Source organism: Puma concolor, chromosome F2 (assembly GCF_028749965.1).
Source record: "Puma concolor isolate L17-30 chromosome F2, mPumCon1.1.hap2, whole genome shotgun sequence".
Classification (NCBI taxonomy): Eukaryota; Metazoa; Chordata; class Mammalia; order Carnivora; family Felidae; genus Puma; species Puma concolor.
Window position 1 is genome coordinate 42390810 of NC_141684.1, and position 12114 is coordinate 42402923.

The 12114-nt window shown below is 37.9% G+C and overlaps 1 protein-coding gene across 7 annotated transcripts in view; it reads right to left on the bottom strand.

The window, feature by feature from the left end:
• The window catches only part of DPY19L4 (dpy-19 like 4), a 68790-nt gene that overhangs the window by 41953 nt on the left and 14723 nt on the right, over positions 1–12114 (bottom strand). For 4 of the 7 annotated variants that reach the window (XM_086695566.1, XM_025922837.2, XM_086695569.1 and 1 more), the window contains 4 exons: positions 11774–11864; positions 10803–10924; positions 10554–10699; positions 335–458 (listed from right to left, as the gene is read on the bottom strand). In XM_086695566.1, the coding sequence (XP_086551692.1) occupies positions 335–458; positions 10554–10699; positions 10803–10924; positions 11774–11864 (483 nt within the window). The remainder of the gene's footprint in view (positions 1–334; positions 459–10553; positions 10700–10802; positions 10925–11773; positions 11865–12114) is intronic. The other 3 variants (XM_086695567.1, XM_086695570.1, XM_086695568.1) reach the window with 2 other exon arrangements.

Sequence of the window (12114 nt, forward strand, 5' to 3'; positions counted from 1 at the left end):
CCTCATGGTTTCGTGAGTTCAAGCCCCACGTGGGCCTCTGCGCTGGCAGCACGAAGCCTGCTTGGGATTCTCACTCTCCGTCTCTCTGCCCCTCCCTCACTTGGCACGGTCTCTGCCTCTCTCAAAATAAATAAATAAACTTTAAAAAAATAATAATTTACCCGTCAATCTGACTAGACTAATAATGTTATAGTAAGACTCTGTAAATATATCCTTTATTATGTAGTAATTAGGCTTCACTGAATATCACTGACCTGTTAATATGACTAACTTTAAAATTATATACATTTGCAATACATCAAAATTAACTGTGACAAATAAGTTTGTATCTTACCTCTCCATAAGTATTTAGGTTGCTTTTTAAATAGCCTGTAAGTGCAGCAATTTGGCATGCAAAGTATGGCAGTGCCCAGTTTTCTCTTAAAGGAATGGAGTATTCAATTCTTGTTGTATCTACCCTAAAGTAAACCACAGATGAAGAGCAAAATATCAAGACATTATATTTATGTAACACTGTACTTTTTTCAAAGTACTTTCACACACATCTCATTGTTCTCTGTAACAATCCTGTGAGGTAGACATAGACAGAGCCACTACGGTCTATACAGCACCTGGAGCAAATTAAGCATCTCATTCAACCCCCCTTTCCTCCCTTCCAGGAAGACTCAGTGTGGTTGTACACTGCTTGGTGAACAGATGGGCAACTGTGAAAATCTGAAAAAGGCTTTCTGCTCTGAACAGATACGCCTCATGTTAAGGCACACAACTTGTAGAGGACACTAGATTTCAGCTCCTACCCTCTCTTCCCTTAATGAGATAGATGGCTACTCTTCTCTAGAATACAATCTGCATTACATAATTAGCAGGCCTGACAGGCCCAAGGTTCTTATCCTCCCTTATGTAAAGAATATGAAGTTCAGAGAGGTGATGTGACTTAATCAATGTCATATAGCTGGCACAACTGGGATTACAATGCATCTTCTGATAGCTACTTTAATAATCTTTTCAATCAGCAGTTCCCAGGAATTACCATTACAGTAATCCTTCACGTGATATATCCAGAAACCCTTAAATGCCGAATACAGAATGTCTTTCCAGGCTCTTCCTAGGTTTCTTCTCAATCTGCGCTACAGCATGTTGTCTCCTGGGCATATCCTCACACCTCAAGAGAATTACCTTTGCAACAATCACCAAATTTAGGACTCACGCTCAATGTTTTTTTTCTACACAGAAACAAAGGTGCTACTGCTTTAAAATTTTTGTGAAAATTGTTGTATTAATTCTCCTAAATAATAGAGGTGAATGTATTTGCATGTAAGTTAGTTCCATCAAACTGTGATATAGGATACTTCTTAGCAATGAAAAGGAATGAACTATTGATATGCCCAATATACATGAGTCTCAAAATAATTATGCTGAGTTAAAAAAAAAAAAAAGACCAAAAAGTATATGCTATATGACTTTATTAAGTAAAATTCTGGAAAATGAGGGGTGCCTGGATGGCTCAGTTAGGTGAGTGTCTGACTCTTCATTTCGGCTAAGATTGATCCCAGGGTCATGAGATTGAGCCCCACGTTGGGCTCCATGCTGAGTGTGGAGCCTGTTTGGGATTCCCTCTCTCTCTATGCCCCTCTCCCCCACTCTGGCTCTCTCTCTAAAATAAAAAAATAAAAATAAACTTAAAATTCTATAAAATGAAAACTATAGTGACAGAAAGCAGATTCCTGGTTTTCTGGGGACAATGGAACAGTTAGTAGAGGTGAGGTAAGAAGAAGAAAGAAGGAAGCATTACAGGGAGGCTCAAAGAAACTTTTGGAGGTGATAGGTATGTTTATTACATTGATTTTATTGATGGGTTCAAGAGTGTGTCTAAATGCCTGAACTGATCAAACTGTATACTTTAAATATGTACATTTTATGACAGTTATACCTCAGTAAAACAGTTAAAAAGTATTATAAGAAAACTTGTCTATGAATATATATGTGATTGAATACATATATATGAAAAAAACAGGATCATACATGAAGATCAAACAAAATAAAAGCTGTGAATATTAACTTAGCAGTATATCTACAGCTTAGTAAACGGTATTAGATCTTGGCTCTTTTATAATTCTGTAATGGACCACTTTTCACTTAATATCTAATGAGAATCTTTCCATAACATATGTATCAATAAATACAGTTCAAGAATATTTAATGGCCAGGACACATCATTGTATAGATTTATCATTAAAATAACCAATTTCTATTGTCATACACTTACATTGTTTCAGATCTTATCTTTTACAAAGAATTTTAAAACATGAACCAATGTTTCTGTATAGTGATTATTGGTTTCACTATTTACTTTTAACTCTAATCCATTTGGAATTTACTTTAGTATTGATGCAACAAGATTTCTTTTCCAGATGATTATTCCAATATCATTTACTGAATATCATGTATTTTAAAGACCATCTATTCTCATATAATATCATCTCTGAGAAATTATGAAAGTTAACTCTCTAAAGACAAATAAGAGATTCACGTGTCATAAGGCAGGACGTGGGGAGGAGGGAGAGGATATCTATCAGCCACTCCATCAGCCCAGAATTGGGAAGCTGGACCCAGCAGTCACCTTTCTGAAGGTTTACTCACTATGCCTGCCTAAATCACAGATCAGTACAGTGAAAATCTTTAAAACTCTGCACTGGAGAGGGGGAGCTGTTGCAACACAGACTGAGTAGGATCTCTGCCAGTTACCCTCTTCACCTACACAAGCCTCCCCACTGCTACCTTGCTGAACACCTGAGCTACTCTCTCTTGCCTTTACCATGTTTGGTCCTTGTGAGGAACAGAAGGCTAATAGTAGGAAGTAAGTGACTAAATCAGATGAGACCCACTTTTTCTCCCCCAGTGGCAGAGTCTAGAGCAGCACAAACCAGTAGTTTAAAATAATAACTAGTTAAATCACCTAGGATGCATAGGCCTATTGATACATTCACAGAAATCAGGAAGCCCTGGTTTCATTTTCAATTTTCTTTCTTTTTTTAAAGTAATCGCTACACCCAATGTAGGTCTTGAACTCATGACCCTGAGATTAAGAGTCACATGTTCCACCAACTGATCCAGCCAAGCACCCTTTGAATTTTCATTTTAGACACGTCATGGTATAAGCCTAATCTGGATTTCAGTACTCGCTTCCGTGTTTGTGTTAACAATGTAGTTGGCAATATAGCATTACTTCAATTGGCTTGAGTTAATTGGGGGGGGGGGGAGAGATGACTGTAATACTAAATGGTATACTGTCAAATAAAAACAAAACGATGTCATGATCACTATGGTAAAAAAAAAAAAAAAAAAAAAAAAAGATTCCATAGACAAGAGAGCAACATGATGAGAAGTGAGTCATCTCACAGTACCCAGCTGTGTAGGTTTACCATATTCAAAAGAACCTGCTGGAATGGTACCATATTTACACAGATAGTAGAAATCTGGTTTTAGCAAAATATCATTTTTTATGTTAAATTTATCTTTTCAGTTAATATTTTGCTGGCTCATTATTTCATTAATAGATTGGTTTCAGTTTTATTTATTTAAAAAAAATTTTTTTACATTTATTTATTTTTGAGAAACAGAATGAGACAAAGCGTGAGCGGGGGAGGGGCAAAGAGACAAGGAGACACAGAATCTGAAGCAGGCTCCAAGCTGTGAGCAAGCGGTCAGCACAGAGCCTGATGTGGGGCTTGAACCCACAAACTGTGAGATCATGACCTGAGCTGAAGTCAGATGCTTAACCGACTGAGCCACCCAGGTACCCTGATTGGTTTCAGTTTTATAGTAGCATAAGTGCTTTTAAGTATATGGAGCATTACCTAGTTTTGTTTTATATGTAAGTAGCATTACAGAATTCAAATTATTTATGTCACTACATGGAATACATGAGAATTAAGTTTTAAATATACAGAACTGAAGTCCAAGAAATGCTGAGTTGGATAACATAGAAAACAGTTTGGTATGTCAATGTATAATGTGTGAAAGATGAAAAACATTTACACAGTATCAGTATAACTTCCAATGACAGCATATTGCCTTGCACTGATGTATTACAATTTACCTAACCATTCTCCTATATTTAGATGGTTTTCTAATTTTTCATGTTATTTCCCTCCTTTTCTGGATTACTGTCTTGTGATAAAATGGAATTCTTGGGGAAGACTACCACCTAAAATTTAAAAAGCTTATACCTCCATGAGCATTCTGAGTATACCAATACCATCACAACAGAACCAGCATCATGTGTTACCGTTATTTTCCGTTAGCTGTACCTCTACGTCATGGATATTTCCTTGCACCTAACCTCTTTATTATTACCAATGTACAATTACTTTTTTGGGGGCCAAAGACTAACTTTAACATACATTTTTTTTAAGGTTTATTTATTTTTGAGAGCGACAGAGCGTGAGTTGGGAGGGGTAGAGAGAGGAGACAGAATCCAAAGCAGGCTCCAAACTCTAAACTGTCAGCGCAGAGCCAGATGCGGGGCTCGAACCCACAAACCACGAGATCATAACCTGAGCCGAAGTCGGACACTCAACTGACTGAACCACCCAGTAGTACACTTAATCCTACACATTTCTTCTTTGTTCTTCAAATATAAATATGTTTTCACTGAAAGTGATATCCAGGTATATATTTGTAGATGAGAAGATCAGTAGGACTCTTCCATATTGTTTATGTGTAAAGCCTGGTTTTGGTTACCCTATTTTGGTGATCACGTCTGTTAAGAGGGAGTCATTCGCCACTGAGTTTTCCCTCACTACTGTCTATACAGTGCTGTTTTCTAAAATTTCCTCAAATTTTCTAGTATGCCTACATTTTTTAGTTTTAGAATACTTCTTTTCCCTTCTGGTGTTAAGAAACAAGTAACACAAAATACAACTAAGAACACTACGAATAATCATAATATAATGGAATGACTAATACCTTTTTATACTTTTCTAGGTATTCATATATAAACTCTAAAGCTGCTGAATAAAAAAAAAGCAAGTTATCTTTCATAGCATTAAAATATATTTTCCAGTATAAAATATATATCAATAAAAAATGAATGAAATGCAAAACAAATAAAAGCTACTTGTTAAGAATATTTTAATTGCCAAAAGATACATTTTAGCAGAATATAGCACAAATTGTCTACCGAACTCCTGCTCTAGGTACCCAGGATACAATGTGTCATTAAATAAGGCAATTTCCTTACAATTCTCACTAAGAGCTCTAAAACACTCTTATTTGGGGGGCACCAGGGTGGTTCAGTCCACGCTGAGAGCACAGAGCCTGCTTGGGATTCTCTCTCTGCCCCTCCCCTGCTCGCTCTATCTCTCTCTCAAAATAAACAAATGAACTTTAAACATGTGGCAAGGAGTCTTTAATGCCATTATTTTTACAAGGAAAAATTGCCTGGGCTTCCCCTCTTCAAATTTTTGATGAAGATAAAGATAGATCTAGAAATTAAACAAAATGAATATTAAAAGTTCACTGCTGGATGCCTGGCTGTCTCAGTCCGTAGAGTATATGACTCTTGATCTCAGGGTCATGAGTTTGAGCCCTGTGCTGGGCGTGGAGCCTACTTAAAAAACAAAAAGTTCCCTGCCTGTAGTAGCCAGTCTCCAAGATGGTCTGCAATGGTCCCTGCCTCCTAGTATTAACACCCTGTGTAGTTACTTCCATAATGCACTGGAGTTAGTCTGCATGATCAACAGAATATGGCAGAGTAATGTCCTATCATTTCTGATAATTAAATTTTAAAAGAGATCTGGAGGGGCGCCTGGGTGGCTCAGTCGGTTGAGCCTCTGACTTCAGGTCAGGTCATGATCTCACGGTCTGTGAGTTTGAGCCCCACGTCGGGCTCTGTGCTGACAGCTCAGAGCCTGGAGCCTGCTTCAAATTCTGTGTCTCCCTCTCTCTCTGACCCTCCCCCGTTAATGTTCTGTCTCTCTCTGTCTCAAAAATAAATAAACATTAAAAAAAAAAAAAAAAAAGATATCTGGCTTCCACTACAGCACACTCACTCCACACTCTTTTGGATCACTCACTATAAAGAAAGCCAGCAGCCAAGCTGTGAGCAGCCCTACAGTGAGGCTTGTGTGTTGAAAAATTAAAGTCTCCCGGGCCAATAACCAGCTAAAGAACGAAGGTTTCTTGTAAAAAGTCACATGAATGAGCTTGGAAGTAGATGGTCCAGGCCAGTCAAACCTTCAAATGTTTATACCCTTAAACAACTCTTGACTGCACCCTCATAACAGGCCCTGAACCAGAACCACCCAGTTAAGCCACTGTGGATTCCTGACCACCAGAAACTGTGACATAATGTTTGTTTTAAGCTGTTAAGTTTTAGGGTGATTTTTATGCAGCAATAACTAATACATCACATAATGAAGAAAACAATCCTTTTATTATTTTAAATAATGTTAGTTTTATACTAAATACATTTCACTCTAAAAAGGAAGACTTTCTAGACCTAGTCTATGAGTTCTGAAATACTTTGAGTGGGCTATTAAATATCTAACAATGAACTCTAATAGAATGAACTCTGAATAGAATGAACTCTAATAGAATCTTTTTTTTTTTTTATAGGTTTACTTTATTTTATTTTTATTTTTGAGAGAGAGAGAGAGAGAGAGACAGAGCGTAAGCAGGGGAGGGGCAGAGAGAGATGGAAACACAGAATCTGAAGCAGGCTCCAGGGTCTGAGCTGTCAACACAGAGCCCGACATGGGGCTTGAACTCACAAACCATGAGATCATGACCTGAGCCAAAGTCGGCTGCCCAACCGTCCAGGCGCCCCAAGAGAAAGAGAATCTTAAGCATGGAGCCACTCAGTGTGGAGCCCAACCAGGGCTTATGACCGCTGAGATCATAATCTGAGCTGAAATCAAGAGTCTGACACTTAACTGACTGAGCCACCCAGGTGCCTCCTGACTTTCTAATAGTAACTGTATTTAAAGGTAACCAAAGAACCTTCATTAATAAAGAAAAATTTTACCTTTTGAAGAAGAATCTAGCTAATGAAAATAGATACATATAATTTAATAAACCCTAATGTAATTACTAATTTCAGCAGATTATCAACTAGAGTTACAACCCTTAGCTAAATGGTTAACATTGAAAAGGGCACAGATTATTTTCTAGTCACACTATTCAATGAAGAAATCTGACTGTCATTTCCCAAAGCAGCAATCTCAGACTCACTAGGGGCAGGCCAAGTAAATACCTTGTAACTTTTAAATATCATGGAACACGAAAAACATACCACCTATGATATATTCTAACTAGAACTGTTTACCTTGAACTCATCAAGCCTTTGGATATAACTTCCAGGTTATAGAAACACAAGGAATAGAGGGAAAAGCTAGATGACACCACAGGAAGCAACAAGAGAAATCCATAAGGTGGGATATTCTGTAGGGTAACTGACTTGGTCTCTTCAACAGAAAAAAGGGATTACGTTAGATTTAAAGAGAAATAAGGAGGGGCACCTGGCTGGCTCAGTGGGTTAAGCATCTGACCCTGGCTCAAGTCATGATCTCACAGGTTCGTGAGTTTGAGCCCTGCATCAGTCTCTCCACTCTCAGTGCAGAGCCCACTTTGGATCCTCTGTCTCCCTCTCTCTCTGCCACCCCCTCACTCCACTCTCTCTCTTTTCTCAAAAATAAATCAACATTTTTTTCTTAAATCTTGAAAAAAAGAATTAAAGAACATAACAACCAGATGCAATATGTGGTCCTGGATTAAATGCTGGTTTGGACAAACCAGCTTTTTGGGGTATTCTGAGGTCAACACGGGTAAGAGGTAAGATAAAAAGTTATTGAGGGGTGCCTGCCTGGATGGTTTAGTCAGTACAGCATCTGACTCTTGATCTCAAGGTCCTGAGTTCAAGCCCCACAGTGGACCCTACTTAAAAAAAAAAAGTTATTGAAGTGGAGGGGTTCAGTCGGTACAGCACATGACTCTTGATCTCTGGGTTGTGAGTTCAAGCCCCATGTTGGGCATAGAGTTTACTTTAAAAAAAAAGTTATTGGAAAGGTAGACTGCTGAATAAAGAAAGCAGCATATAAAACAGTATGTGTAATATATTTCATTCTGACAAAAAAAATACACACACAAATACACTATATACACATACACATACATACTCACATAGAAAAAGATCCAAAAGTATAGACACCGAGGTATAAACAATGGTGAGTGATCTCCAGGTGGTGGGAATGTAAAGTTACTATTTTGTTTTTGCTGGTTTTAATTTTCCATAACATACATATACTGTTTTTGTAATAATAAAGTTTGGTTCATTCCTGTTTTTTTTTTTTTTTGTTTTTTTTTTTAAATTTTTTTAACGTTTATTTATTTTTGAGACAGAGAGAGACAGAGCATGAACGGGGGAGGGGCAGAGAGAGAGGGAGACACAGAATCGGAAACAGGCTCCAGGCTCTGAGCCATCAGCCCAGAGCCCGACGCGGGGCTCAAACTCCCGGACCGCGAGATCGTGACCTGAGCCGAAGTCGGATGCTCAACCGACTGAGCCACCCAGGTGCCCCGGTTCATTCCTGTTTTTAAGAAGAAATATGTTTAGGGGCACCTGGCTGTCTCAGTCAGTACAGCATGCAACTCAATCCCGGGGCTGTGAATTGAAACCCCATGTTGGGTATAGAACTTACTTTAAAAAAATAAAAAATAAAAATAAAAATAATAAGAACAAATAGGTTTAAGCCATAAAGCTGAACAGCTATACTTTAAAACTTCTAAGGAAGATTTTTAAAATATGCTTTATATCAAATTATTGGCAGCATATGACTCTAAATATAAACAAAGCCCAGTAAAAGATATAGCCCTTAATGCTGAGTCTCAATAACTTGAAAAGTATCATATTTTTTATTTGGGAATTGCCAAAAGAAAATGTTGTAACAGAAGAAATATTTCATTTTTTAGAAATTTAGTCATGATGGGGCGCCTGGGTGGCTCCATCAGTTAAGCATCCAACTTTGGCTCAGGTTATGATCTCATGGTTTGTGAGTTCAAGCCCCACGTCAGGCTCTGTGCTAACAGCCCAGAGCCTACAGCCTGCCTCGGAATCTGTGTCTCCATCTCTCTCTGCCCCTTCCCCGCTCGTGCTCTCTCAAAAATAAATAAATGTTAAAAAAAATTTTAATAATAAAAAAATAAAAATTTAGTCATGATAAATGTTAGGGGAGAAAAGTGCTATGGAGAGAAAAAATACCCATAATTCAGAATTAAATTTTTGACACTGACCAATGCCAAGAAAATTTTTATGTCTCAAATCAGCCCTCCATTTCAAAGAAACCCCATTGCTTATTCTCTTTTTACTTACTATTAAAGAACTGAGACTGCTTTGATCACCAAAAGGGATGGATTTACTAATTCAAAGCACTCTGTGACAGATTAACATAGAATCCTTATCTGTGGTGGTTAACTTAATAGTGATATATCTTGGGTACCTAGGGGGTTTAGTCGGTTAAGCCTCTGACTCTTGATTTTGGCTCAGGTCACAATCTTGAGGTTTGTGAGATCAAGCTCCGTGTTGGGCCCCACGAGGACAGTGTGGAACCTGCTTGGGATTCTCTCTCTCTCTCACTCTCTCTCCCTCTCTCAAAATAAATAAATGTTGAAAAAAAAATAGTGATCTATCTGATGCCTCTTCCTTCTTTTCATGAAATTGTGTCATCAATTTTAAATAAAAGAGGAAAGGGGCACCTAGGTAGCTCAGTCAGTTAAGCATCTGACTTCGGCTAAGGTCATGAACTCAAGGCTCATGACTTTGAGCCCCACACTGGGCTCCGCTCTGCCAGTGTGGAGCCTGCTTAGAATTCTCTCTCTCTCTCTCTCTCTCTCACTCTCTCTCTGCCCCTCCACTACTTGCATTCTCTCTCTCTCAAAATAAATAAAAACTTAAAATAAATAAATAAGTAGGGAAAGAAAAGGCACATCCATATATGCCAATGTTACTACGTCTGAAAATACAGAGATACAAGGTGAGTTTATTAGTCTTCAATTGTTGCATAACAAATGACCACAAATGTATAGGCTTAAAACAACACAAATTAGCTAAAAAACCTACCCCAGTTCCTCTGGATACTTTGCTCAGGGACTCCCTAAGCTAAAATCAAAGCACCTGCCAGGGCTGCCATACTCATGCAGGGCTTGTGGTCTTTTCACAGGTTCGCTGGTTGCTGGCAAAATTCATTTCCTCCTCACTTCAATCCAGCAACAGCACGGCAACCTGTCTCATGCTTCAAATATCTCTGACCTCCCCTTCTGCACCAAGTGGAGAAAGATCTCCACTTTTAAGGGCTCATATGATTGTATCAGGTCCACCACATAATCTTCGTATCTTAAGGTCAACTGTGCCATGTAACATAACATAACCAGGAATGATATCTCATCATATTTACAGGTTGGGATTAGGATGTAGAATATTTGGGGGATGGCATTTTTAGAACCAAATACCACAGCCATAAAAAACTGTAAAACTTAATTAAGAAAACATCTTTTACCTGTTAATAATGAACCATGCAACAGTAAGCATTCCTGCTAGCCATGTTCCACTCATAAGCCAACTTGTAACAAATAAAGCAGTAACGTATATCCCTTGCAATCCAAAAACAATGCCAATATAGAAGTATACTGGCTCAATAATCTCCTAATTGGCAAAAAAAAAAAAGAAAAGATAATAGAACATTAAATAATTTTAATGATTCATAAACATGTAAGAAAATAAATATTAAAGTCAAAAGAAAACATACATTGCTACCAGTTGCTTGATACAAAACACTGGCGATAAGTTCTGGATATAGAGACATTTGCTGCACTGCATTTATAGTCTTCAGAGATACAGTTTTGTTATTGTGTGTCAATTCATAAACACCTAGAGACAGAAAAATTTTTCTCCAGATTATTTATTCTGCTTTAAAATAATTAAACATGTCAGAGGTCATTAAATATTTTAAGTTATTAAGAAAAATCTCAAAATACAATACACTGTGCCTCATTTTTCCAATGTCTTTATTAAGTATAAAAAAGAGTAATACTTTTTTTATAATGTTTTTAATATTTATTTAGTTTTGAGAGAGAAAGAGAGACAAACAGAGAGCAAGCAGGGGAGGGGCAGAGAGAGAGAGGGAGACACAGAATCCAAAGCAGGCTCCAGGCTCTGAGCTGTCAGTACAGAGCCTGATGCGGAGCTCGAACTCACAAACTGTGAGATCATGACCTGAGCTTGAAGTTGGACACTTAACTGACTGAGCCACCCAGGCGCCCCAAAAGAGTAATACTTCTATTCTGAGACAATTTTCCACATTCAAGTGCTCACACATAGAACAATGTTTTATTTTAGAAAAACGTTATTTTAAAAAAATTTTTTTTAATGTTTATTTATTTTTGAGAGAAGGAGACAGAGCATGAGCAGGAGAGGGGCAGAGAGAGAGGGAGACACAGAACCTGAGGCAGGCTCCAGGCTTTGAGCTGTCAGCACAGAGCCTGATGTGGGGCTCGAACTCATGGACCGCGAGATCACGACCTGAGCCGAAGCCAGGCGCTTAACCAGCTGAGCCACCCAGGCGCCCCTAGAAAACATTGTTATTAAAAATATAAATGTGAGGGGTGCCTGGCTGGCTCAGTTGGTAGAACGTATGACTCTTGATCTCAGTTTCCTGAGTTTGAGCCCCACGTTGGAGGCAGAGTGTAATTTAAAAAGATACAAATGTGGTTATCATACCTCTTTCAAATGAGGGCGCTTTTAACATATCTTTATAATAAGAATAATAAATGGCACTGTCACCTTGAAATGTGATTTCTCGTTCGAGTTCCTAAAAGAAAATGAAATGATTATTTAAATACCAGTGTCCTAAATTTCAACTGTAATCTTCTTTTTCTCTCCTCGTCTTCTAAATTAATGCTATGTATTTATCATCTTATTCAAAGACATGTTTGCATTTTCCTTTAATCATTAGTAGTCACATTAAGGAGGTTAAACTTTTCAATAATCTGGCAATCATTTTAATGAAACACCTAAGGTTTAAAATGGATTGTAGGTCATAAGTCATTTACCTATTACAT